General features: G+C 39.7%; 1 protein-coding gene across 2 annotated transcripts in view; it reads left to right on the top strand.

Annotated features, from left to right (window-relative positions):
- The window catches only part of tmem260 (transmembrane protein 260), a 66,097-nt gene that overhangs the window by 5,432 nt on the left and 33,059 nt on the right, over positions 1–27,606 (top strand). Inside the window, exons 1-3 of one of the 2 annotated variants that reach the window (XM_061968806.2) lie at positions 9,931–10,276; positions 10,397–10,428; positions 12,672–12,823. In XM_061968806.2, coding sequence (XP_061824790.1) covers positions 12,723–12,823 — 101 coding nt within the window. In that variant the 5' untranslated portion in view covers positions 9,931–10,276; positions 10,397–10,428; positions 12,672–12,722. Of the gene's footprint in view, positions 1–9,930; positions 10,277–10,396; positions 10,429–12,671; positions 12,824–27,606 lie in introns of those variants that run through there. The other variant, XM_061968805.2, reaches the window with a different exon arrangement.

Here is a 27,606-nt window from a genome sequence, read left to right as displayed (position 1 = left end):
GAAAAGTGTTCTGTGATCTGACGAGTCCACATTTCAAATTGTTTTTGGAAACTGTGGACGTCGTGTCCTCCGGACCAAAGAGGAAAAGAACCATCCCGATTGTTATAGGCGCAAAGTTGAAAAGCCAGCATCTGTGATGGTATGCGGGTGTATTAGTGCCCAAGACATGGGTAACTTACACATCTGTGAAGGCGCCATTAATGCTGAAAGGTACATACAGGTTTTGGAGCAACATATGTTGCCATCCAAGCAACGTTACCATGGACGCCCCTGCTTATTTCAGCAAGACAATGCCAAGTCACGTATTACATCAACGTGGCTTCATAGTAAAAGAGTGCGGGTACTAGACTGGCCTGCCTGTGGTCCAGACCTGTCTCCCATTGAAAATGTGTGGCGCATTATGAAGCCTAAAATACCACAACGGAGACCCTCGGACTGTTGAACAACTTAAGCTGTACATCAAGCAAGAATGGGAAATAATTCCACCTGAGAAGCTTAAAAAATGTGTCTCCTCAGTTCCCAAACGTTTACTGAGTGTTGTTAAAAGGAAAGGCCATGTAACACAGTGGTGAACATGCCCTTTCCCAACTCCTTTGGCACGTGTTGCAGCCATGAAATTCTAAGTTAATTATTATTTGCAAAAAAAATAAGGTTTATGAGTTTGAACATCAAATATCTTGTCTTTGTAGTGCATTCAATTGAATATGGGTTGAAAAGGATTTGCAAATCATTGTATTCCGTTTATATTCACATCTACCATAGTTTCCCAATTCATATGGAAACGGGGTTTGTAAAAACATCCTGCCAACACTATTAGTTAAATAGTCTTTTACTAAAATATAAATCAAATCAATTCATTCTTCTCACACACCTGCTTTACAATTATGAACTCAACTTCCTACGAGGGTGAGAGGGGTTTAATATCAGACAATTCGACTGCGTTGTTAATAATTGAATCAGACTCTTCCGAATTAAATCATCGAATCATCGCCTATTTGAAGACAGCTCCAGAACTTAGTATTCATCCATCTACCACTTATAGGTCACGAAAAAGCTGGAGCCTATCCCAGCTGACTTCGGGCGAGAGGGGGGTTACACCCTGGACTGGTCTCCAGCCAATTACAGAATATAATGAGTATTTGTGATGAACACTTACACAAAAAACAATACTATATGTTCTTATAGACAACTCATAGTAACATAAGCTAGCCCGGCAAAAAAATTACTTTAATGCCAGTATGCCACCAAGAAAAGAAATTACTAAAACCTGATTAATCTGTTTTGTAAGTGAGAATATTATTGACCCTCTACTGTGAATTACAAGATTTGTTTTATTTAATAAAAATGTGTACTTATATAAACGTAGCATTTGCAGTTCTTTATGTAGAACTTTTATCTTTCACATGTTGTTGGCCCACGTGTGTCCAAGCATTCTCTGTAATGCCATTTGTGAAAGACTACCTTGCACATTTACAGGGAGTGTTTTGTTGAGATAGCCAGGTTACAGACTTCTAAATATGCACTTGAGCAAATGAAAACTCTGTTTGTTTGCTCTGCAACATTCGGGTGTACAATTTGCAGAAAGAAACGCACATTTGCACATTGCAAGCGTATGAAAAGCAGAGCCAGATATGAATGTGGAACGATGAGGAGTGAGCACCGAGTAGTCTGCTTGCTCTTGTGAATGAGGATGGTAAAATGGAAGGGGGGTTGGGTGCTTTGAAAAAATGGCCAGCCCCTTCTCCACAGTGTTTAGGGATGGTGAAGGATGCCTGCTCTGATAGTGCCAGCTGAATTCCCCAGGTCTCCGTCTCCGTGTCCTAATCTCTTTAGGTGTGATGTGCCCTGGAGAAGTTTGAGCACAGGCCCGCGGGCACACTGTTGTCTCGGAATGTGGAGTGTGGAAATGGTGCGGATTATGGGAAGACCGGTGTGGGTGCCCATGCTCCACTATCACAAAGACTCTTGGCTCCCTTTGCCGCTCTCCCGTCGAGTCCATATCTTCCCTTTTTAGTCGAGTAGGGCTGCAGAACTGACTCACTGCGAGATGCTTTAGTTCACTTAGTTAGATTTTTTGTGTTGAATGGTGTAAAAGTGTGCCACCACTGGAAGGGGAAACGAGAAGCCAGCGAAGGACGGGAAAGAGTGATGAGGCAAGTTGCTGGCGGCTGATGCCAGGTGAAATGGAGCTGTGAAAGTGTTTAAGCCGCGCAGGTGGAGGAGTTCTGACTTCATGGTCCATTAGACTGATAAGAGTTTGGGGAAATGTAGGCACTAAATCACTGTAGAGGCAAGGTTGCAAAATATGTGAGGCGTTCAGTGTCGCAGTGGTCCTGTTAAATATCTCTTTTTTGGGAATTTAAGAAAGCAGACACTCACTATATAGCTTGCTAAATTAAAAGTAGGGATGTGCAAATCGATGGGCCACTCATCAGTATCGGACGATGTTCTTGAAAAACTTTGATTGCCATTGTCGATTAATGCCTATTATTGCTGATCACCTCTGGCTAATATTATATTATAATTTTTAGTCCCCCGGCTGACGGGCTAGCAGCTAATTGTGAATTTCCACAAACTGTGTGGAGCCACTCACCTAAGTTAATAATTATCACCTCTATTGTGGCAAATAAACTGCACTTCTTAGTATCTTAAGTATTAACATCAAATATTAGGGCTAGGCGATATATCGAGTTTGTAAGATATATCGATATATTTTTAAACAAGATATGAATTAAGAAAATATCGTAATATCGATATAATTTATTTCACGGTAAAATGACTAAACACCGCTTATTTGTTGTGTTTCTTGTTCTCCCTCACTTCCCACTCCCTCTCAAAACTCCAAGGGTTACTAAACCCCTCCCCTTCCTCCTTCCAAGACGTGCTTGCACGTATAAGAAAATCCATGATTGGTTGGTTGTTTACTATGATGAGTCACGATTGGTTAAAATTAGAGCAAAACATTAGGGACAGGCCAATCAGAGGCAAGATAGGGCGGGTCATGGAACCAGGAAGGGAAATCACAACAGAAACGCACATCCCAAATGACGACGAGAGAGTCATAGAAGAGATGAGGGAATTTTGAAGAGGGTGATTTATATATTTAAAAAAACTAGTGGAAGATGGCAGAAGGATTCTCTTCCTTAGATTTTTCTTTTAGCGATTTAGACGACATCCAAAAAATCCACAATGCGTCTACTTGGCCACATTTGGACAAATGTATGTGTCTGGATAAAACATTCATTTGAGTTGTTTACCATGTAAGCCCAAATCAAAACTGTTCTCCAGTTGCCAAGCCGGGCATATTTCGCACGAGAAATGCTGCCAAAAGTGTATGACGAAGTGAGGAATATCATATCCGCACAATTAAGTCAAGTCACTTACTTGGCGCTGACCAGAACCGTACGTGTGTGACAGTCCAATACATCGTCGACTGGGAGTTAAAAAGTGCCTGCCTACAAATTTATTTTTTATCTGAGTTTGATACATTTTGTATTATTTGGACAGCTATGTTATTTATTTCACGTAGAAATAATATTATTGTATTTTATTTCTTTTATTTAATTCAGTGCTACTTAAACAGTTTATTTTCTATGCTGTTAATACCCATCTTGACTAAGTGGGTTAATAAAAGTGCCACTGACTGTTTACAGTACAGTTGCCATTCACTTCAATTTCAGTGAATCTCGCTCAAAAATGAATATCTTTTTATGTATACCTTCACAGGAATATATATCGAGATATATATCGACTATTGAGTTTAAGTAAAAATATATCGAGATATACTTTTTCGTCCATATCGCCCAGCCCTATCAAGTATCATTATCAAGCTTTAAGACAACATGTTTTGCACTGAGAGCAAGCAGGAGCAGGCATGCTAATATCTAAGCTAATCGCTAAGATAGATTTAAACGACACATAGAAATAAGTGCTTAGTAAAGTTTAAAAAGTGTAGATGGCATCACGTTATAGCAGAATGTAAGCAGCTATTTACAAAAAATAAACAAGTAGATAAATAAGAGTCTGGAGAGAGGATAATATAACTGTTGGTGTGTCAGCATTGTCACAGTCTGTACACGACACGTAAAAGCGTGGATCATCCATAAATCGGTTGTGTCCACACCAAGGGTAGTATACTAGTACAACACTAAAAACCTTTAGCGTATCAGTATGTGGAATTAAACTATGGAATGGATTAAGTAAATAAGTTAAACAATGTACTGATATGATCCAGTGTAAGAGGTTGTTCAAATTAATAGTGCTTACAAAGTACAAAGAAGAAGAATTATGAGAAATACTTTCAACTAGGGCTGCAACTAACGATTAATTTAATAATCGATTAATCTGTCGATTACTACTTCGATTAATAATCGGATAAAAGAGACAAACTACATTTCTATCCTTTCCAGTATTTTATTGAAAAAAAACCCCAGCATACTGGCACCATACTTATTTTGATTATTGTTTCTCAGCTGTTTGTACATGTTGCAGTTTATAAATAAAGGTTTATAAAAAATAAAAATAAAAAATAAAATAAATAAATTGCCTCTGCGCATGCGCATAGCATAGATCCAACGAATCGATGACTAAATTAATCGCCAACTATTTTTATAATCGACTTTAATCGATTTAATCGATTAGTTGTTGCAGCCCTACTTTCAACCTTATTGAAAATGGGATATTCTTCATCTCAGTATGTTTATCATGAGTGACTTAATTATATATTGCAAGAACTGCTGTATTAATCATTCACTGATGTAATTGTGTTACAAATAGAAGACAGTAAATGAACATATGTATTTGTAAACGCTCTGAAGTGGGAAAGGGGAAGGATTAAATAAGCTTTGCTTCTTCCTACTCCTTTTCGGACATGATGTAAAAAGAAATGATATGAAATTGAGTGTGATATATTATACTGTAAGTGTGTTCATGTTCGAAATAAACTAAGAGAAAGAAAGAAAGAAAACATGTATTACTATATGATCAATACTACAGTGATTATCGATATTAGTTTCTCTTTCTGATTTTGTTAATGTTTACAAATTAACACGTTAATACGTCCCTGAACACAGGAGGACTTTGAGAGCAAAAATGATTTCAATAAGCAATAATACTTTTTGAATGTGTTTAGTTATTATGTACTATTAATTTGGCTTTGTTCAAACAATTGTATGTGATGAAAGAGGATAAGGAACTAGTTTAAATGTTGTGTTGGTATTGTTAAAATGTCAATAGCACTCACCATAAATACATTTTAAAATTTACAGTATATCGGATGGTATTGGTATTGGCTGATTTTACTCATGGATCAGAATCGGCAGCATACATCCCTGCTCGGAAAATCGCTAATTCAAAGTCAGAAATAATTTCTGTTCAATCAAATAGTTTCATGCTTTTTTGTTGATGCAGTAAATGAGGCTACAGTTGTGTTGACATTCGGATAGTCAGGCATCCTACATGTAGGGTTGTCCCAAGACCAGTATTTTGATAATGTACCAAAATGTATTTTGATACTTTTTGATACTTTTCAAAACTTTTCAAAATAAAGGGGAACACAAAAAATTTCATTATTGGCTTTAGTTTAACAGAAAAACTTTTGGTATATTAGACATACGTTTCTTAATGCAATCAAAGAACAATGTTGTCAATAAATAAGAAAGTGAACATACGAGACCACTTCTCTTTTAGTAGTAAGCAAGCAAACGTGTTACATAGCTACTAAATAGCTGCTGACATATGCAGTAACATATAGTGTCATTTCGCATTCTATTATTATATCGAAATTATGAGGGACAAGAGGTAGCAGATGGATGGATTATTAATCTATTTGTTAATTTACTGTTAATATATGCTTACTTTCTGTTTTAACATGTTCTATCTACACTTATATTAAAATGTAATAGGCACCAGTGACGTGCTGTCAGGGGAGGCAAGTGAGGCAGTGCCTCACCTTGCCACCAGGAAGGTAAAAGGCTTAACCATGAGATGTTTAAAAACAAAGTAATAAAGTAAAATAAGTTTTAATATTTTTCTTTTGGTCTATGCTTTCTATGTGATTTTGGTGTGGTTCCTGTATCTTTTGATAATTTTCATGATCAAAATCGCGGAAATTCCGTGTTTCCTGATTAAAATAACGCGGCAGACGAGAAGTGAGGCAGACACAGGTGGTGCCTCCACAGCTACACACAAAGTGTATTGAGCGTGTGCGTGCGAGGTGGCGCGTACTTGTTGCCACGGGGAAAAGGCAGGCCATGAGGCAGCAAGTACCTCTGCCTCAAAGTAGGGGGCGATATATCAAAAATTCATGAACTGCCAACACCGGTTAACCCTTAAGAAGTAGAAGAAGAAAACAACAGACAAACACTGCAACGCTTCCCGCAAACTGCGATACTTTTTCTAAAATAAGGAAGCTATGCTTTAAAGCACCGTTTGTTGCGCCAGATTTATAGTGCCAGTTAGTTTTAAAGCCAAAATATGTCCAATCTCCCTCTTCTGTCTCCAAACTGTTTCTGCTTGCAAGTGGTCTGTGCGTGTGTTGATGTTGACTCGCGACATTGGCCTTGGCCTGCCATCGGGCGCATAAAAAAAAAAGTCCCGGTATTTTTAAATGCAGTATAGTACCTTTTCTAATTAATTAGTACCTTGTACTTTATTAGTTCCGGTCTACCAGTACAACCCTACCCAGATGTCAGCTATATAGCGAAATTCCGCTATTTTTCTAGGCAAAGTGGTACTTTTTTTAGATTTCCGTATAAAACAGCTAACTCGGCCGTTCTCCGATGCACTGTAGTTAGCTGGCTGCTTATAGCCAAGTACAGTCTGAGAGTGCAGTACACTAACTGACTTGTCAGCGTGGCCAGCCGGCTGCTTGGTACGCTGGCCACGCTGTCGGCCTATTGCAGCCTGCGCTAATTGGCATGTCCACGCTGTCTTACTGTACCTTATTATTCTGCTTTAACATGTGGACACGTCCCTCAAGCAGGGACAACCTCTCTAAGAGAAGTGTGCAATTGTTACATGAAGCCATATTTGCGTTTATGCCGGCGCCAGAGTGGCTATGTTTTCGGAGCTAACAAAGATAGGCTAAGCTAGCGTGCGTGTGAAGCGTTGAAAAATCAAAGAGTGAATGCTTTGAATGATTCAAAAAGTGTCGATTTTGGACCGCGTTATAGTATACAGGGTTTCCCCTAGATTGCCAAGATACCTGTGGCGGTGGGGGCGTGGTCACCAAGACACCATCATATAATTTGCATAATTTGTTCTAAGATTTTCTTTAAAAAGGCAAAACATTTTACCTACATTTAATAACAAATCTGTTATTATTAATTAGTATTTACATATATGTTTATATTAGATTGTTTTGCTCTATTTTCTATTGTTGCTGATTTTTGTACAATGTACTTTGTTGAGAAGTGTCTAGAGACCCTTTGTGATTTGTTTCTTTATTGAAAATGACTAGCAACAAATGTAGCATATTTTTCCGGTATTATTATAGAATGTACTCGTGTTTAGAGACTCTATTTCTGTCCTTTGATGTCCCCCAACGAAAAGCGAGCTGCAGCGAGCATGACGTCACACTTGCTTCGCGCTGCTGCTCTAGTTGGACTTTCTCTCCTTGAAAGCCGCCACTATTGCACATTTTGCAGATCACTGACTGCGTTTATGTCTGGCATATATTAAAATTACATCCATATCGCAGACATGCTGACTACGCTCCAGACAATCCCGTGTATTGTTTACTTTATCACAACATTCAGTTTCGTCAGCGTTGTTTTCGGTGGTCAAAGTCTTTTTACCGCGGCCAAATTTTGGGTGCATCACTAGTCAATAATGTGCAAATAACAGGCTACATTTATCCATTCAATATCAAGGGTTGGAATTGGGCGTTAAATCACCAAAATGATTCCCGAGCGTGGCCACCGCTGCAGCTCACTGCTCCCCTCACCTCCCAGGGGGTGGAACAAGGGGACGGGTCAAACGCAGAGAGTAACTTCACCACATCTAGTGTGTGTGACTATCATTGGTACTTTAACTTTCATACTGTAGAGATCTGCTGGTGGTGATGTTTTATATTTGTGTGGTTTTTATTTGATGTTTATTTTTCCCATTAACCCAAATACACCGTCTGTGCCTCAAAGCTGACTGGTGGAGAATGAGGAAGTGTCGTTGTGTGTCCGGAAACTTGAGAATTGGGCCGGTTCTTAGCATGAGATTGGCAATAAAAGTAAAAAAAAAAAAAAGCATATCAGACTCTGTGTGACTTCTTATGGAGGCTACAATACATTATATTACCGGTACTTAAATTTGGATTCATGTAAATAAAAAAAAATAAAAAAATTCAAGCTGTGGCGCCTCTGATTTTACCGTGGCGGTACGCCACGTTTGGTTACATTAAAGGGAAACGCTGCTATAGGTTAACTAGTGAGGCGGTAAAGAGGATGAATGTAATCAGTAGATAGGGAAAAGCAGGAGTCTTGTGGCAACACAGGTGCTGAATCACAAGTCCTGTTTCATGATTATATTCCTGATGACCAGTAAATATTATGTCTCATGATTTTGATTGGCAACACTAAATTGGCCCTTGTGTGTAAATGTGAGTGTGAATGTTGTCTGTCTATCTGTGTTGGCCCTGCGATGAGGTGGCGACTTGTCCAGGGTGTACCCCGCCTTCCGCCCGATTGTAGCTGAGATAGGCTCCAGCGCCCCCCGCGACCCCAAAGGGAATAAGCGGTAGAAAATGGATGGATGGATGGATTTTAATCATGATTTCAAATACTAAACCCACTAACTTGTACTAGACCTAGTGCTGCATGGCCAAGTTGCCTAAAAAGCACTGTTAAGTATTGTAGCCATGTGAATATTGTATAGTGAACTGTAATTAGGGGTGGGCTACAGAGGAAAGCGATGGGCTTGCCACAGTGTTCGACCTGGTCTGGGAGCGAAGAAGAAACGAGGAAGTGTTCGAGTAGCTGTTCTCGTGAGTGTGTGTCGCGCTCCTGCCTCTTAGCTATACAGTGACAGTTTTGTGAAAACCAATAAAAGGCTGACTTGCACACAGTCATTCTGCCTCCTTCATATCGCCAACCGCTATTACAGTATGAGTTTATTAAGATTACATGTAATAAAACGCTTCATTGAACAAATTTGTAGCAGATACCAGGAATGCAATCTTACATCCATTACTTTACTAAACGACTCACTAGTTCAACACAATATTTGAGTTTTTACAATTACAATATTTGTTATCAAAATAGCCTTACAGTGATGTAGTGAAGAGATTTTCTCAAACCAAACAAAACATTCAACTAATAAAATATACTATGAATGTTGTGCATTTTAGAATGGCTAATATTGATATGGTAAATATATTTTCTTCAACAAAAACAATTCATTCTTAATGATGTGGTACAGTCATGAAAAAGTGAGGTTTTCAGTTTTATAACATCTAATAATACCATTTGTAAGTTTTCTTGCATTTTTACAGAATTTCTATGTAGTAAAAAAAACCTACCAAAGCATCTTAAAGTTGGTAAAAATCTATTTTGCAATGTCACCTGAACCCGCAGAAGGGCCCCCTCGAAACCTGGCTGATAATTTTCAATTCCTTTATTTTTTTTTACCTCACTAAGATGCCTGTAGAGCAGATACAGGACTTTCTCTTTGGTGCCAGCAGAGGGTGCTGTGTTAAACCCAAACATTTATCAGTGTCTGGTAATCTGAACCAAATTTCAATTTTCATGAGTGGGAGATATAAACATTGGGTGAGAAATCAGCATAATTTGAGATGCTCTGGGTATATCCTGGCACAAACTCATTTGTGCCCAGCTACATTAAAGCTTGCTCAAATAACTTTGAGGAGGTAAGGAGGGGGAGGAGGTGGACTCTTTTCATTCTGTGTTGTGCCTCACACAGAGCTTGTCAAGAAATTGTGCAGCCGCCTCTTATTTTTGCAGCTTACCTCATTCTGTAACTGTCAGCAGCGTCGCCTTTTTCTGTTTGTGCCCGACGGACTGAAGGCGACACTGAGACACTGGCAGAGAGTGGCAGAAGAAAGACCCCCATGCACAGGGAGGATGGGACTGGAAGCATTATTCTCAGATCAGCATATGTGTGTTTTAGTGTGACAGTGCATTGGAGAGGGTGTCTAATGGTGTGTGTGTGTTTGTACGTGCTGGGTAACGGGAGGGGAGGCATCAAGGGAGAGGCAAGCGCTGAAGAGAATGAGCGTGCCGCTTAGGAAATGTCACACTGGGAAGATTTGCAGGTTTTGATCCTGGTAAATTAATGCAAAACCCCAGTGCAAGTATTTGATTTGGGAAAACTTTGGGAGCAGACTTGTGTCTTAATAATAATTATTGGGTTTACATTAATTTCCTCCCCCATTCTTTTTTCACAGGAGAGTTGATCACCACTGCCTGTGAGCTGGGGGTAAGTATTAGCTCTATTGTTTAATCATTTCATTCATTAACTCTTAGAAGCATTAAGGAAGTTTAATTAAGCATGGGCAGAAAGCAGATTAATTCACTTTCAGTCCACAGGTTTCCCCCTTCTTTTCTTTACATTTATTTTACTAAGTTGCAAGTAGAGAATGCCATAATTTGCAACCCCTTTTTCAAATCCAATTAAAGTCAATAGTAGGGCGATGGCTTTTGTAGGCTTTGCCTTATGTACGGTATGAGGCTTATTATATCCACCCCTCTTTTTTGTGTGTGTGTAAGCCGCAAAGAATGAACTAAATCGGGTTAACAGTTATAATAAGTTTTATTATTTAATAAAGTTTATTATGCCGCTGTGATCCTTTTAGGGAGGCTGTGTCGGTGTCACTATGCCAGTAATCCTGGCGTTAGTGCTGCAGTCCGTGTGGCCTGCCCCTCTGCCTCGTAGTCCTCCCCAAAGGCCTTGCAGGCCACCCCGGGCCCAAGACTGCTGTCCTTCCTTTATAGATAAATCCCAAGAGTTCTTCTTGCCTTTCTTCACTCAGACTTTTGTACCTCCGCTATCCTCCATCCTCATGTCGTAGCTGACTTCCTCATTGTCGATTATTGCTGAACATCGTATCCCCAAGCCCACCTCAACCTGGTGATGCAGTTTTGAAGTATATTTAAACCTTGACCTGTGCCTAATACACCTTTCAGCTCAGTCTTCATTTGAAGCGATGTCCCTTCTTTCTGCCAGCACGACTCACGTTATCAACTCCAGGAAATGAATCTTTAATGACTGAGTCCTTATCAGGGCAAAGGAGACTTAGCGGCTAATTGCCAAGATCCCCCAGACGCGAATGACTTGCAGCTCAGTGGTGGTTTCGGGGGCTGGGGCTAGAGCGGGCGAAGATCACGTTGTACCGTGTGCTCTCTGGAGCTGCGCTGTCCTTGGGAAGAGGCCAGAGAAAGACAAGTAAAAAAGTGTAAGGAGGAGAAGTCTGCGATGTGATCCATCCAACCATTTCTGTGTCAAAAGCGCTTTACATTGAGAAACCCATTATCTACTTAGGGCCAATGCCAATGTTCACTCCCTACCACTGCACCCTGGAAATAAAGCAACAAGGGGTAGAGGTTTTTAATCTTACCTTGGAATTGGGACAGCACTTGCTATGTCACTGCATAGTTTAGGTTCGGGCACATAAGTGACTACGTAGTTATGTTTGCACATGCTTCTCACCATAAAAATAAACCCAGTGTTCTGTCGATGTCTGCTCCCTACCAATATCTGCTCCCCAATGCTACTGAGCATGCACGCAAATTCAAATATTTCCTAAGATTTGCCTCAAACGAAGAGCAGCTGCTTGTTATACAAGTAAGTGTAGTGATTTTAAATTGTGTTTCTTTCATTGTATCTTCTGACCAGTAAGCATGTAGACTATTACAGCTACTGGTAGTTTTTTTCGAGGAAGCAGCCAAATTCGACAGAATACCGCCAGCAATGGAGTTAACGGTTGAGATTATTTAATTTTTTTTATCATTCACCACTTTAAAGTATTTAAAGTAAAGACATTAAACTGACATGATCTTTTGTTAACAGTTCAAACATACAGTCACTGTTATTATTACAACCCTTTGAAAAGGAAATCCATGCAAAATTATACATATGTTTGTGATACCCCTCGTTATGCCCACTACCCCTATAAGCAAAGAGTAATTGGGACACCACTACCCTCATGGGAAAGTGCAAAATTTAGGGATAGGGCTAAAAAGTAGGTAGAGCGGGTTGATTGGGATTGGCTCTAAAGCTACATTTACCAGTGTAGGTGGCACTGGAGGCAAGGTGGGTGAAGTTTCTTTCCCAAGGACACAACGGCAATGACTAGAATGGTGTAAGCTGGATTCGAACCAGTAACCCTCAAATTTCTGGCCAGCCGCTTTATCATCTGAACCACGTTACCCCAAGTGCTGAAGCCTTCCCTGTTTGACATTGGACAAAAGACAGACACAAATCTGTACTGGATCAATTATATACTAGCTACAGGCTTAGCTACATGATATACCACACTACCTCCTTTGGTATCATATCGTAGGGCCAGAGGGAATGTAGAGAGTGTTGCAATAGCTGCCTTGAACGTCTTTGAACTCGACAAAGACTATACCCATATTAATTGACACACAGTTTTAGTTGACAATACTTAATTTTTGACCTGACCTTTAAACTCTTACCCACTCTCATGTCTGTATGTTTAGGTGGCCCATCCTCCTGGATACCCGATCTTCACTCTACTAGCTCGCCTGGCAATGCGTATTCTTCCCACAATCTCACCAGCCCACAGTGTCAGCTTAATGAGCAGTGTGCTGGGGGCTTTTGCATGTGGCACCCTGTGCATGACTGTGTGCAGGTAAGCACCTTATAACATATCACAGCATAACATAACTAGAGATGTTCCAATCAGGGATCTATGCTGCCGATTTCAATACCGATCATTCATGAGTGAGATCCGCCGTTACCAATACCGATACTAATTACATATAATTACTGTAAATGTTTCAATTTATTTATAGTGAGTGCTATTGAGAGACAGTTCAACAATATCAACACAATATTTAAACTAATTCCTTATTTTATTTTATTACATATAATTCTGTGAGCAAAACAAAGTAAATAATACACAATAACTAAACAAAAGCAAAAATTACTTTCTATCACTCATTTAAATCCTTTGGTTTATATACCCTTAAAGCCCTCCTTTGTCTAATGAATTATTCCCTGAGTTTGAAACATTACCATTTCTGCATTCTTTCGTATCTCAAGTTATCATTACGTATATGTATTGTTGCATTTAAACAACTGTATTGTTGATAATAAAGGTAAATTATTGGTATTGTTCATTATCAATAGCGCTATTTCTATTGGTATTTGTATTGATCCATTTGTAGTGTAATAATGCTCATTGTCATTTCTGTATTATTTTTTATTTTTCGCTAACTGCTTATTTGCTATTACTTTTACCATCATATTTGTACATGTCGTATTTGCTGATGTTGCTCTATTGTTGTTGTTGTTGTTGTTTTTGTCTCTCTGTCTAATCCCCCTCTTGTCCCCACAATTTCCCCCTCTGTCTTCTTTTTTTTCTCTTTCTATCCCCTCCTGCTCCGGCCCGGCTGCACTAAATGATAATATAAATACATTTAATAAAGTCAAATACAAATAAGGCAACAAGAGAAGTATCCTACACTTCTCTTTTGTAAAGTAAATCTTGGGCATCTACATCAACTATATGATTTGCCTGAGAAGCTGGACAGGACACAAAAAAAAAAAAAAAAAAAAAAAAAGAAACATTGCCAAAAACGACAACAAAAGTATTAAGAAAGTACAACTATCGGATTATTCTTGTATCCATTATGTACTGATGCTGCCTCTGGTATCCACACCACAAATGTATGGATCGATCCAGCGTCTTCTTACATGTTCTGTTCAGACTGTGACAATCCAGACACTCATACAGTTGTTGTTATATTATCTTCTCTTTATATAGTCTACTTAATCTACTTGTTAATTTCATGTTAATAGCTGCTTACTTTGTGATGCAAAACGGTTCCATTTACACTTAAGTTTGGTGTATACTCTTGTATTAGCCAGAGGGGATCGGCGATTGTGATTGGCATTGAAAAGCATTCATCAGGAACGGCGGTCAAATACTTTTTCATAGAAATCGTCCGATACCGATCCGTGGCTAATCGTTCGGCACATCCCTAACACAACCAAACAAATGCATTGTCCACAAACATTTTTTCAGTTCAATAAACTGTTTACGTGTAGGCAGTGAACTGTAACTTCTAGAAAAAAATCATGTGTTTTTTAAAAATACTCATGATTTTGCAGACATGGCCTGCAGAAGAGTCGAGCGAGACCTTCCTTGTTGTACAGAGCACTATGACAATCTTGTGTAGTGATGAACTGGGGGTTGCACCTCCCAAGACAAACATCCAGACAGAAAATCGATTACAAAATGACAATTTTTCCACCAACGTGAATCAACATTCTTCCACTGACTTTTTGCATCTGATTGCTGAGTGAGTCACAGCAGTGGCATTTTGGGGTCCTGACAGTCTAGCGGTGGCGTCCCTGATCCTCTGTTCAGCATTCAAGAGCAGGCTCAGGCTGCCCTCCCCCTGCCAGCACCCTGCCCAGCCTGTTTACCCATCAGCCACCCAGTGTGAGTGAGCGTGTGTGTGTGTATGTATATAGCACAATTATCATGCCCTCCAACCCCCAGCCCCACGTCTCTGTATTCCCGCGCCCCCCTGCGTTGCCCAGCATGCTCCCAATCCTGACATGGCACGATTTCTAATCTGCCGGTTCTTGCCTCCGAGGTCTAAAAAGGAGCACGATCACAAACGCAGTCCTCCTCCTTCTCTCACAAACTGCCTTTCTCTCACTTGTACATGACGACAGTTTTTGGTCTCTGTTGCTGACCCCATCTTCTATGCTGTTTTATTTGGTTAGCTGGTTTGTAACCCGTAGGCACGTGATCCAGAATAGATTAGCGAACTGGTTAGGGCGTTATGAAATATTTTAGTAATTGATTACTCTAGGAATTAGGTGTGAAACGGTTCAGCTTTTATCCCGGTTTGTGGCCACAGTTTTTGGTTAGGTGTACATTGTTGTTGTTTTTAACACCCAAGGATACGATGTATCCCAATAATCCACTATTACTATTTTTATTTAATTAATTATGTTATTTATAGATACAAAGTTGCCAACATTTAGTGTTTGCAATCAAGTACATCTCCTTCCATGCACTTTTGTCTAAGCTCGATACTTTGCAACAACTTTATTGATGTTTGTGGTAAGTGTCTGTTTTGTCGAGACTCACAATAGGTGTTCATCTTTTGAGATAACTCTTATGCGGTCATTATAAAGATAATATACACGTCATTATGCTCTGTGTGCTCGCGACCCAACAATGGGTTAAGAAACCCTGGTCTAGATCAGGGATTCTCAAACTGTGGCACAGTACACAAGCTCCATCAAGTGATACGCCAAAGTGTCACTTGATTAAAGTACAATGATTAATGTTCCTATATTCAAACACAGTGTTACTGTTCAAACTGTGTGTAATGCAGTGCTTCTCAATTATTTTCTGTTACGCCCCCCTGAGGTAGAAGAAAATATTTTGCGCCCTCCCACTCTCCACCGTGACAATAAATAATATAATTTGTCTATAAAATTGTTATAATTATACCTCTGCATAACATTGTAAGTTTATTAACATTAAAGGAAACAACACACGGGCCTTTCCGCGTTTCTCACCGTAGTTACAGTGAAGCCAAGTGCTACATACGCTTCGTCATGTTCTAGTACGGGAAAAAAAGCATGTTTCTCGAGGTCACATGCACCCTCCCTGGCATCGCACCACGCCCCCCCAGACGGGCCCGCCCCACTATTGGAGAAGGACTTGTGTAATGTTACAGTGGCCAAAAATATTAAATATACGTGTTAAATAAAACCTCCGTCTTGTTTTTAATGAATACTTAGACCTACTGCACTAATGTATTTTACTGTTGGTCATTATGGTGGTACTTAGGGAGTGAAGTTGGAGAACTACTGGTCTAGATAATATGTATTAGATATGCTGTGGTGTAAATTTTGCTCCACGGTTACATTTTCCAACCCTTTTCTGAGTATGCCTACAAATCGGTTCCTTTTGTGGAGGTGTTGTCGCTGCCTGATCCATCAGGCCATGCGACAAAAGTTAGCCACTTGCGTTCCCTACTTTTTTTCCAAATATAGGCATTTTTCGAATGTTTTTTTTTGTCAAATTTGAAGGTACGCTTTTTATCTTAACTTTGAATCTGGGTGACATACTTGGTGGTTACATTGCTGTAACTCAATAAGCTTGCTTTTCACGCTCATAATTGAAGTACTCCATTTTTCAAAAAAATGTTTTCATTATTGAAGCGCTTTGAATGCACATATGTTATTTTTGTAAAACTCAACATTGTAAAACAATAGTAGCACGGCAGCAAGTTGCTGTATTTCGCATGTGTGTTGCAAATGCAGCGCATGTGCTGACGGATCCGGAAGCTCAGTAAATTGGGCAGTGACAGGTGTTCCCTTAAGAATCTTACAGTTTTGATACAAATTAACCCATCAGTAAATCATAACGAGTGTATAGATTCACCATTCCCCACAATAGGTACACCTGCGCACTCTTGGACCAATACAAGATCAGAGCAGGCTGGACGGCATGACACGGGAGGTAGTTACACGTAACTGTTGGTATCACGTGTTAGAATACCACCGTTATTGTGTTTATGATCAATCAATCAATGTTTATTTATATAGCCCTAAATCACAAGTGTCTCAAAGGGCTGCACAAGCCACAACGACATCCTCGGTACAGAGCCCACATAAGGGCAAGGAAAAACTCACCCCAGTGGGACGTCGATGTGAATGACTATGAGAAACCTTGGAGAGGACCGCATATGTGGGTAACCCCCCCCCCCCCCCTCTAGGGGAGACCGAATGCAATGGATGTCGAGTGGGTCTAACATAATATTGTGAGAGTACAGTCCATAGTGGATCCAACATAATAGTAAGAGTCCAGTCCATAGTGGGGCCAGCAGGAAACCATCCCGAGCGGAGACGGGTCAGCAGCGCAGAGATGTTCCCAACCGATACACAGGCGAGCGGTCCACCCCGGGTCCTGACTCTGGACAGCCAGCACTTCATCCGTGGCCATCGGACCTGTGTCTCCCCCTCCACAAGGGATAGGGGGAGCAGAGGAGAAAAGAAAAGAAACGGCAGATCAACTGGTCTAAAAAAGGGGGACTATTTAAAGGCTAGAGTATACAAATTAGTTTTAAGATGGGACTTAAATGCTTCTACTGAGGTAGCATCTCTAACTGTTACCGGGAGGGCATTCCATAGTACTGGAGCCCGAATAGAAAACGCTCTATAGCACGCAGACTTTTTTTGGGCTCTGGGAATCACTAACCAGAGTTCTTTGAACGCAGATTTCTTGCCGGGAGATATGGTACAATATATATAATATATGCTAGACCGTGTAGTATTTTATACGTAAGTAGTAAAACCTTAAAGTCGCATCTTAAGTGCACAGGAAGCCAGTGCAGGTGAGCCAGTATAGGCGTAATATGATCAAACTTTCTTGTTCTTGTCAAAAGTCTAGCAGCCGCATTTTGTACCAATTGTAATCTTTTAATGCTAGACATAGGGAGACCCGAAAATAATACGTTACAGTAATCGAGACGAGACGTATCAAACGCATGAATAATGATCTCAGCGTCGCTAGTGGACAAAATGGAACGAATTTTAGCGATATTACGGAGATGAAAGAAGGCCGTTTTAGTAACACTCTTAATGTCAGGTAGAGAAGCTAGGTATGACCGATTTAAAAAAAAAAAAAAAAAAAAAAAAAAAAAAAAAAAAAACATTTTAGATTTGAGACTTTGTTGTTCCTTCACATTTGTAGGTCATGAGAAGGCGGGTCAGGCTGCATCACAAATCAAACTCTACCTTGCTGATCCTCAGATGAACTGCTCTCTTTATTTTTCTAATGACAATGTGGCTTTAATGTCATTGATGATTTACTGTTCAATTGGAGGACAGCTCTTGGCTAGACATTGAGAGGCGGTTTATTTTCAGGCCAGAAATGCTCGTGCTGTCTGGCTGAATTTTGGCTCCCAGTCTGCATGTTAACTGTAGACTCTGTTTGTAATCTCTGGGGATTTAGATCCAATTTTGGATTATGGTGAAGTAAAAAGTCATTATGAAAACATCCCACGACCCTCTCCCTCCCCAACTAGAAGTTAATGGATAGCAAGGACCTCAGCCAAAGCAAACAGTTGAATCATGTAAGCTGTTAAGTGTGAACATCAAATATGTGGGTTATATTTAAAATAATAAGCATAACATGTTTTTGTTATCTGTTCAGGGCCTAGTACGGGCTGAGCTTGTTGCTGTGGATAAGCATAGCACCCGCATAAGTGTGTTTCCAGATGATCAAGTTTCCCCTTTTTGGTTCCAGAACTGATCAGTTGATCCAAACTCTCTTTTGCAGTCTTAAATAATTTCTCTGTCTTTTGTTTGTGATTTGCATTTGAGGCCCACTTGTTTCAGGTTTGCATCATCTGAAATGCTCAATTTATTCCTTCACTAACAAATAATCTCTTTATGCCTTAAAATGGAAATTGTATTTAAGTTTATATGAAGGCATTTTGTCTCAGATAGAAAATTGTAAACCCGTTAAATGTATCTGGAATACACCCAAAGTGGCAAACCTTTGAAGTATCAATTTAAATTAGTCTGCTCAATTGTGGCGTTTAATGTGTGGGAATGTGCTTGGAAAGCACCTCGCTTGGGCAAATGTAGAAATGCAGCACTTCCCTTTGATTTGTCAATTCCACTTCCCTCTCTTGCCTTGATCATATGGTTTGATGGCCAAATTGCATGTCTTGTTATGTTTTCGCACTGTGGCCTGACAAGCCTTTGAGGATGGCGCACGTAATAGTATAATTACCACCGATCGCGCGTTTAGGGTTCACCAAAGAAGAAAACATTTGGCTGGTGGAATATGCTACGGGCCTCAGCCATGAGACTCCGCAGGAATGCACCCTTCATAACGGGATAATCCAGACAGCTCTGAATTCTGTGCTCGCTCTCGTTTCACAGTTTATCTGCTCAAGCTACTCTATATCTCCGCTACCTTAGAGGGATCTCTCCCCGTTCCCGAGCTTATCCTGAGAAACCAGGAGCATACAGCCTTCAGAGTGGGGAAAAACAACCCAGGATCGCTCAGACATCAGCATTTTTAGTTTGATCACGATTACATAATAAGACGGCGTGGCGAAGTTGGTAGAGTGGCCGTGCCAGCAATCGGAGGGTTGCTGGTTACTGGGGTTCAATCCCCATTTTCTACCATCCTAGTCACGTCCGTTGTGTCCTTGGGCAAGACACTTCACCCCTTGCTCCTGATGGCTGCTGGTTAGCGCCTTGCATGGCAGCTCCCGCCATCAGTGTGTGAATGTGTGTGTGAATGGGTGAATGTGGAAATACTGTCAAAGCGCTTTGAGTACCTTGAAGGTAGAAAAGCGCTATACAAGTATAACCCATTTATCGTTATTTATTTATAAGACTGATGAGGCACACCAAACCTGTCTATCCTCTGTAGCCCCCTTGCTACCAGCTGAACCAGTTGTTACCTCAGGTAACTGGAGAGTGGCTATGGTACCGTCCTCCCCGTGATAGTGCGTTTTCCCCTCTGTCTCGGGTATCGTGCATTTTTTCGCCATAAAACTTACAAATTTTACACCGGATTACTGTAAACCGAGAAAAAAAACCCTACCATTGTTATTTTATGGCTTTAAAATTCTGTTGTTTTTACAGCCATTACAACAATGGAAAAACGGTACCACTTTTTTTGTTTACAGTAGAATTGTGGCGACTGAGTTGCCAGTATTTTTTTTACTGTAAAATCTGCAGCTGTTGAATGAGAGATTCTAGCGGGAACTCTCATTCAACCCTTTTTCGATTATGCATGCACCTCCTGGTACCCCAGCACCTCCAAAACCCTCAAATCTAGACTCCAAACATCCCAGGACAAGCTAGTCAGGTTACTTCTAGACCTCCACCCCAGATCACACCTCCCTCCTACCCACTTCTCCAAAGTGGGCTGGCTCAGGGTGGAGGACAGAGTAAAACAACTTGCACTGAGCCTAGTCTATAAAATCCGCTACACCTCCCTGATACCGAAGTACATGTCAAACTACTTCCATAACGTAAATGACCGCCATAACCACAACACCAGGGGGAGCTCCACAAACCACGTTAAACTCAGATTCCAATCTAACAAAGGTCTTAACTCATTCTCCTTTTATGCCACATCAATATGGAATGCACTCCCAACAAGTATAAAAGAAAGTGCATCTCTATCCTCCTTCAAAACCGCACTAAAAGAACACCTCCAGTCAACTACAACCCTAGCCTAACCCAATCCCCCCACCACATTCCACCTCCCCGGATTGTGAATAATCAAATGTAAATAATCAAATGTATATACTTGTTCTTATGCTTTCTGAGCTCACTATGTTCACTGCTCGCTGTACATATCCTACGAAGTCAGACCTACACTGCTACAATGTCCATTTCTCAGATGATCTGAGAAATGGTGACTGAAGTGCTGATAGCAACGCAACCTAACCCCCCCGCCGCAACCCCCTCCACATCCCACCCCCCGGATTGTATATAATTCAATGTATATACTCTGATGATTAACTTGTGTGATGACTGTATTATGCTGATAGTATATATTTATACCATGAATTGATTAACGTGGACCCCGACTTAAACAAGTTGAAAATCTTATTCGGGTGTTACCATTTAGTGGTCAATTGTACGGAATATGTACTGTACTGTGCAATCTACTAATAAAAGTTTCAATCAATCAATCAATCAATCAATCAATCAATCAATCAATCAAAAAAAAAAAAACAGTGTAATATTGTAAATGGAAAAATGGTACCACTTTTTTTTTTTCACCAGTAAAATTGTGGCAATAGAGCTGCCAGTATTTTATTGTTTAGCATTTTGGAATTGTGGCCACCAAAATACTTAAGGTAAATATCCCTGCTCTATGAATTAGGTTTGTGATTCTTAAGCTGTGGGCTCCATCTGATGCAGGCCTGGGCAATTACTTTGACTCGGGGGGCCAAATTTAGAGAAAAAAATGTGTCTGGTGGCCGGTGTATCTGATTTTTAGGAACACTGATACAAAACCTCACAATAATATCTGATTGAATGCTAAAAATGTTATGACAGACCGTCTTAAAAAGTTTATTTTATTTTTTTTACTGAATGAGACACCCAGAATGTAAATGAAAATAAAGAATGTGGGGTTTACGATGTTAACTATGAACGATAAAACACTGAATATTGACAACATATGAACGTCACATGTCTCCATCGACATATTTTACAATCAAGCGAAACACAAAAAAATGCAACAAACACAGCAAAATATAAACGCAAAGGGTGAAAAAATAAACCCCCCTACAATCTGATACATCTGATATATCACTAAGCTTTAGAACTTTGTTGTAAAAATCTCCTTCCGCGTCTGTCCCTGACACCCACATTTCAGGCTGGCCGCTCTGGAAACACTCTGTGGAAACGCTCCCCACCCACAGTGCTTGGTGCCTCCTCTGAGCTGCTGTGACATAGATTACCATAGTAACTAATTAGATTACCATAGTAACTAGTATATCATGCAAAAGTGCAGATTCCAACCATTGAAATACTTTGTATAGTTCAAGACTTGCGGTCATTTGAAAACATCAATGCACATTATAATGGCAGCTACACTTTCCATCGTAAAGATCAGAAACAATTATTTGGAAATGTCCGGCGGGCCAGATTGAAAAGTTTAGCGGGCCGCATGTGGCCCCCGGGCCATAATTTGCCCATGTCTGATCTAATGATACACCAAATAAACACTTTATTTAAGTACAGTGTTCTAGTTTTCTATATTCAAACACAGTGTTCCTGTTCAAACTGTGTGTAATGTTACAGTTTTAGATGTTAAATAAAACCTCTGCCTTGTTTTTAATTAATACTTAGGCCTACTATGTTACTGCATTTCATGTTGGTCATTAGTTCCAAGTGTTTTCTGAGGTGGGAAATGGTGAAAAAAGTTAAAGAATCGCTATTTTAGACGATTCGTAATTACATTTTTTTTCAAGTTGCACAAACCCTTTGAGTTTGGCGTTTAAAGAAATTAGTTTATTTTCTTTTGCTTGTTTTGCTCCATCCATTCCAAAAGAAGGACATGCATTGAAAAAGGCGGTTTTAGGAATACCTTTTGGCGTGATCAGGAGGAATGCAGAGTAAATTATAAAACCCAAAACCAGTGAAGTTGGCACGTTGTATAAATCGTAAATAAAAACAGAATACAAGGATTTGCAAAATCTTTTCAACTTCTATTCCATTGAATAGACTGCAAATACAAGATATTTAATGTTCGAACTGAGAAACTTAAAATTTTTTTTTTGCAAATAATTAGGGCTGCAACTAACAACTAATTTGATAATCGATTAATCTGTTGATTATTACTTCTATTAATCGATTAATAATCGGATAAAAGAGACAAACTACATTTCTATCCTTTCCAGTATTTTATTGAAAAAAAACCAGCATACTGGCACCATGTTCTTTCAACTTGCCAAATAAAACAAGGCAAATGTTACAGATGTTTTTTTTTATAAAGTGCACCATTGTCATCCACAATAGCAATAATTTTGCTTGGGGGAATTTTAAACCTGGCTACTATCTATTCCAACCAATGTTGGATGCTGAATGTCTTTCCTCTAGTGGCATGATCGTAAGGCAGATTGACTTCATGTTTCATTCGTCTCCAATGTAATGGCATGTATTGCCAAGGTAGGCTTCCGTGGCTACACTTGTCCACACATAAGTAGTGAGAGCAATTTTGCTCTGGGTGGCTTTTATGTCAGTCAACACTGCTTGGAATGTCTGCTCGTACTTCCTCTCCATCACTTTGGTAAAATGGGTCCTCGAGGGAAGAGTGTAACCAGGGTTGAGGACGTGAATCATTTGTCTAAAACCTTCATCCTCCACCATTGATAGTGGCCTCATGTCAGTTAGCAACATATTCAGGATAGCATCAGTCAATGCAGCTGCATGCTGTGGTGTGCAGACTTTCCTTTGTACCAAGTCGCTAATGCTGGCTTGTTTCTTTCTGAAATGAGAGAAACTGTATAATGAATGTACATAGTAGCATCATTTAAATGTAACTTAATACATACCTAGTTGATTTAATTATAATAAAGCTAAATTAAATAAATGAACATTGGGGATGCAGCATACACCAATAATAACACAGAAATGTAACTCATCAGATAAGAACTGGATCAGATATTGTACACGTTTCTGTTGTGAATAATAAAGGATCCATTTTAGGCAGCCTCTGAATAATAGCATGAAATATTCCAGCCCCTTCATAGCGTCACTCAAATATAAATATATTTATATAGCGGGGCGGTATAGCTCGGTTGGTAGAGCGGCCGTGCCAGCAACTTGAGGGTTCCAGGTTCGATTCCCGCTTTTGCCATCCTAATCACTGCCATTGTGTCCTTGGGCAAGACACTTTACCCACCTGCTCCCAGTGCCACCCACACTGGTTTAAATGTAACTTAGATATTGGGTTTCACTATGTAAAGCGCTTTGAGTCACTAGAGAAAAGCGCTATATAAATATAATTAACTTTATTTCACTTCACTTTATTGGGCCCAGCTACATTGATTCATTATGAAACTAACCTAAGATATTTCTGTCCGTTACGTTTATTTCGAAATTGGTAACCGTGCGTTTTCTCTCTCAAAACGGAGTCAAATGTGCCGGAGACACATTATCAGCCCCGCGTTGCAACAAAGGGATAACGTTAACGTTACTCATAAAAAAGCTGAACTTATGAATGCCTCTTGTGACTCAAAACAACACAGAAAATGAAGACGTCGCACTCTCCAAAACGTTCCTAACACTCTGAAAGTTAATACACAACAGTTGCTGCTGCGCTACCTTAAAAAACATCTCCTCGTTAACAGAAGATTAAAAACACACAAAGACGGACACAACGGATCAATGTACCCGGACTATGTACTTAAAAAGTTACTTATCGTGAGTTCTCTTCATCCATGGCTCCAACATGTCTCCTCTTCAGGTGCTCCCGAAGCAATGTTGTACTTCCGTGCCATACATTTTGCAGGAAACGGTCTTCTTTAAAGTCTTTGAGGTAAAGTGTTCCTACACTTTTGACGATTTAGGTCGTACACTTTTCTCCATTGAAGCATTAACCTCAAGATGTTTCTCCGCTGAACTATTCGTATTGTTTTTGTCCGCCATTTTTTGAATGTTTCTAGGCATCGTCGTCACGTGAGCTGCACATGACACATCATTGGCTGGCTTACTGCCACCTCATGAGACATAGCCGCAGCGCAAGCGCATAGCATAGGTCCAACGAATCGATGACTAAATTAATCGCCAACTATTTTTATAATCAAATCGATTAGTTGTTGCAGCCCGACAAATAATCATTAACTTAGAATTTAATGGCAGTAACACATTGAAAAAAAGTTGGCACAGGGGCATTTTTACCACTGTGTTACATGGCCTTTGCTTTTAACAACACTCAGTTAACGTTTGGGAACTGAAGAGACCAATTTTTGAAGCTTTTCAGGCGCAATTCTTTCCCATTCTTGCTTGATGTATAGCTTAAGTTGTTCAACAGTCCGGGGTCTCCGTTGTGTTTTTTTACGCTTCATATTGCGGCACACTTTTTCAATGGGAGACAGGTTCTTGACTACAACCCCCCCACATCTGCGGTCCCCCCAAGGTTTCTCATTGTAGCCCATTGGGTTGAGTTTTTCCTTGCCCTGATGTGGGATCTAAGCCGAGGATGTCATTGTGGCTTGTGCAGCCCTTTGACACTCGTGATTTAGGGCTATATAAATAAACTTTGATTGATTGATTGATTGATTTATATTTACCCGGTCACATCATTAAGTACACCTACACACTTTCAGATATACAGACCTGCATAAAAAATGCTGCTTTCACCAGAATTTATGTCACTGCACGTTACACCTTGGAGTTATTATGCTCATGCCAAGAAGCTCCTCCCCCTTTAGCTGAGAGCTTAAGTTAATGTCCAAAGGGGTACGTCCACCTCGATGTCACGTCAAAATGTAGCCATTATGCCATAATGTAGCCAGCATTGTAACAACATTAAGTCAGACAAAACAAAAAATATCATAGGTTCCCTTTAAGGATGCAACTCACCTGATCATTGCCAAAAAAGGTTAAAACATTGCCTCTAAGTGTAAGTCTATGGTTTCAAGTGAACAGCCTTTGCTGCTTTGAGAGAGCAAAAATTCCCAATTAGGCGATGTTTTATTTCTACTGTATCTCATGTGTCAGATTGTAGTCCAACACACTCAATTCCCCCCATCCTCAGCATGACCAATGGTTCCCCCAGGACTCATTCTCTTAATACAGTTAAACAGATGTCTAATGAAGATGTTATTTCCTCATTACTGGCTATGGGATGGGGACACGAAGGAGGAGGGCCGGATAGACCGCCGAATACAGTAGCGGTTTAATATTGCTTTTCGCCCGTGGGCCTGAGATTGTGTCTGTCTCGGACGTCAATATTACATTCCTCACCCACCACAGGCAGTCTTAATAAGGCACCCAGCACGGAGTCGGATCAGACTCGGCAATTACAGTTCAGCCAGAATTAGTTAATGGAATCTATACAGCGACATTTATGTATCACTGCCGTGTGCCTAATGACTTTGTTGGAAAAAGCAGCAAGAAAAATGGCTGTCAGTGAAATGCATAAACACATGATTTTTTTTGTAAATTGCTTCCCCCCCTTCCTGCTGTAATTTTTGTGTGTTGGACTGAGATTATGACGGCATTGCGGGAGAAATTGTCATGTCAGTGGCTGCATTGTTTGAGCAGAATTGTGGTGATTAATTTTGTACGCACGTGGAGCAGCACTGAACGCTTCCTGGAGGAGGGGTGTCTGAGTCGCAAAGCCGGGGTGCCTCACATATCCTTCTCGCTTGTAGAACAGGCTGCATCCTTGCTTGTCGCACTCTAAGGATGAGGCAAGGGAGTCTGTTTCAGTAATTAGCCTAAAATTGGGTTGTGGCATCCCAGATTCAAGCGTGTTTTTATTTTTAAATCATTAATTGGAAAAGATTATACTGAGGAAGTAATAAAAATATCCTATTGTTGTCTTCAACCTATTAATTAATCTGACTATAATGAGCGCTTTTTTTCAAGTAGTTTACAAAATAGAAACTAACATGTTAACACGTTATCTCGATAACAATTTCCTAATTAGGCAGAAAATTAGATACTTGTAATTGTTTTTACTTGTGTTTAGTATATGACCGTTTTTGTATGCCCACTTCATTATTAAACATCTTCTGCCTCCTGAGGTGCATATCAGCGATTACGACGATGACGGCGATGTTTCCTTACAGTTGGCAAGTTTTAGACAGTACATTAGACCCAAAATGCTGGATTCTAAAAAAACATCTACAATACAAGGGATATTTTAATATTGTCAATTATTTTTTGAAAATTTTTGGTATTCTTCAATTGTGTCCTGTTTTTTTTAACAATTATTTTTCATCATGTTGTTTGTTAAGGAGCTAACAATTAAAATATATTTCTGGCTTATCGGCACAACAAACATGAAGTTTATATAGTACAGACGCATGCTCCAAACGTGGTATTAATTATTGTTCCACCAGTATTTTTGGGAAAGTGTGCCTTGCAAACGAATCATGTGAGACAAACGTTTGAGACTTCAAACTGTCAGCAGCTAAAAATTAATTTTTTTCTTTTTTGTGACGCTGCCACAGAAGGTTACGAGTGATGGCAAAAAGGAAAAGTATAAGGACAACCACAGAAATGAAAATTAAAGTTAATGTTAAAGTACCAATGATTGTCACATGAAAGTTATTCTTCTCGGTACAATATGAGCAATCAATTACTTAAACATCAGTGATTAACTTTGCATTACACTTGTATGACAGGAGTGTAAAAAACTTACTGAAAGTTTGTGCTGTTAGATAATTTTTCAATCAGATTATTCACACTTTTTAATTTAGATTAATCACAGTAAATTAGTTGCTTACGTCATTTCAATTACCTTTAAAGAAGACCCCAATATTTTTTACAGAAATGCAATTTTATTTTCAAAATGACATACAGTACTTGTTAAAAAATGTTTTACCTGAATGCATGTAATTTGTTTGCTAAAAAAGTTTTATCTAAAATCCTGCCGGAGAAGTTTTGAAGCAACATTTTTCACCGAGAAGTCTATTTTCACCCATCTTTACACTGGTGTATGTATACATTGACCTGAACACTGAACGCATCGCCTCTCAGGTAGCCATCCATGGTTAAAGTAAACGAGCATGTGCAGTCAAAATACATTTTGCGATTAATCTCCGTTTACCGACAATGCAATATTTTTTGCGTATAATTGCACGCGTTAAAGTTCTAAGTTTAACCTTCTTAAAACACTCAAAACATACAGTCTATGCAGTTAATACCTGTTTTAAACCG

This window comes from Nerophis lumbriciformis, linkage group LG08 (assembly GCF_033978685.3).
Source record: "Nerophis lumbriciformis linkage group LG08, RoL_Nlum_v2.1, whole genome shotgun sequence".
NCBI lineage: Eukaryota > Metazoa > Chordata > Actinopteri > Syngnathiformes > Syngnathidae > Nerophis > Nerophis lumbriciformis.
This window is presented reverse-complemented; position numbering and strand designations above follow the sequence as displayed.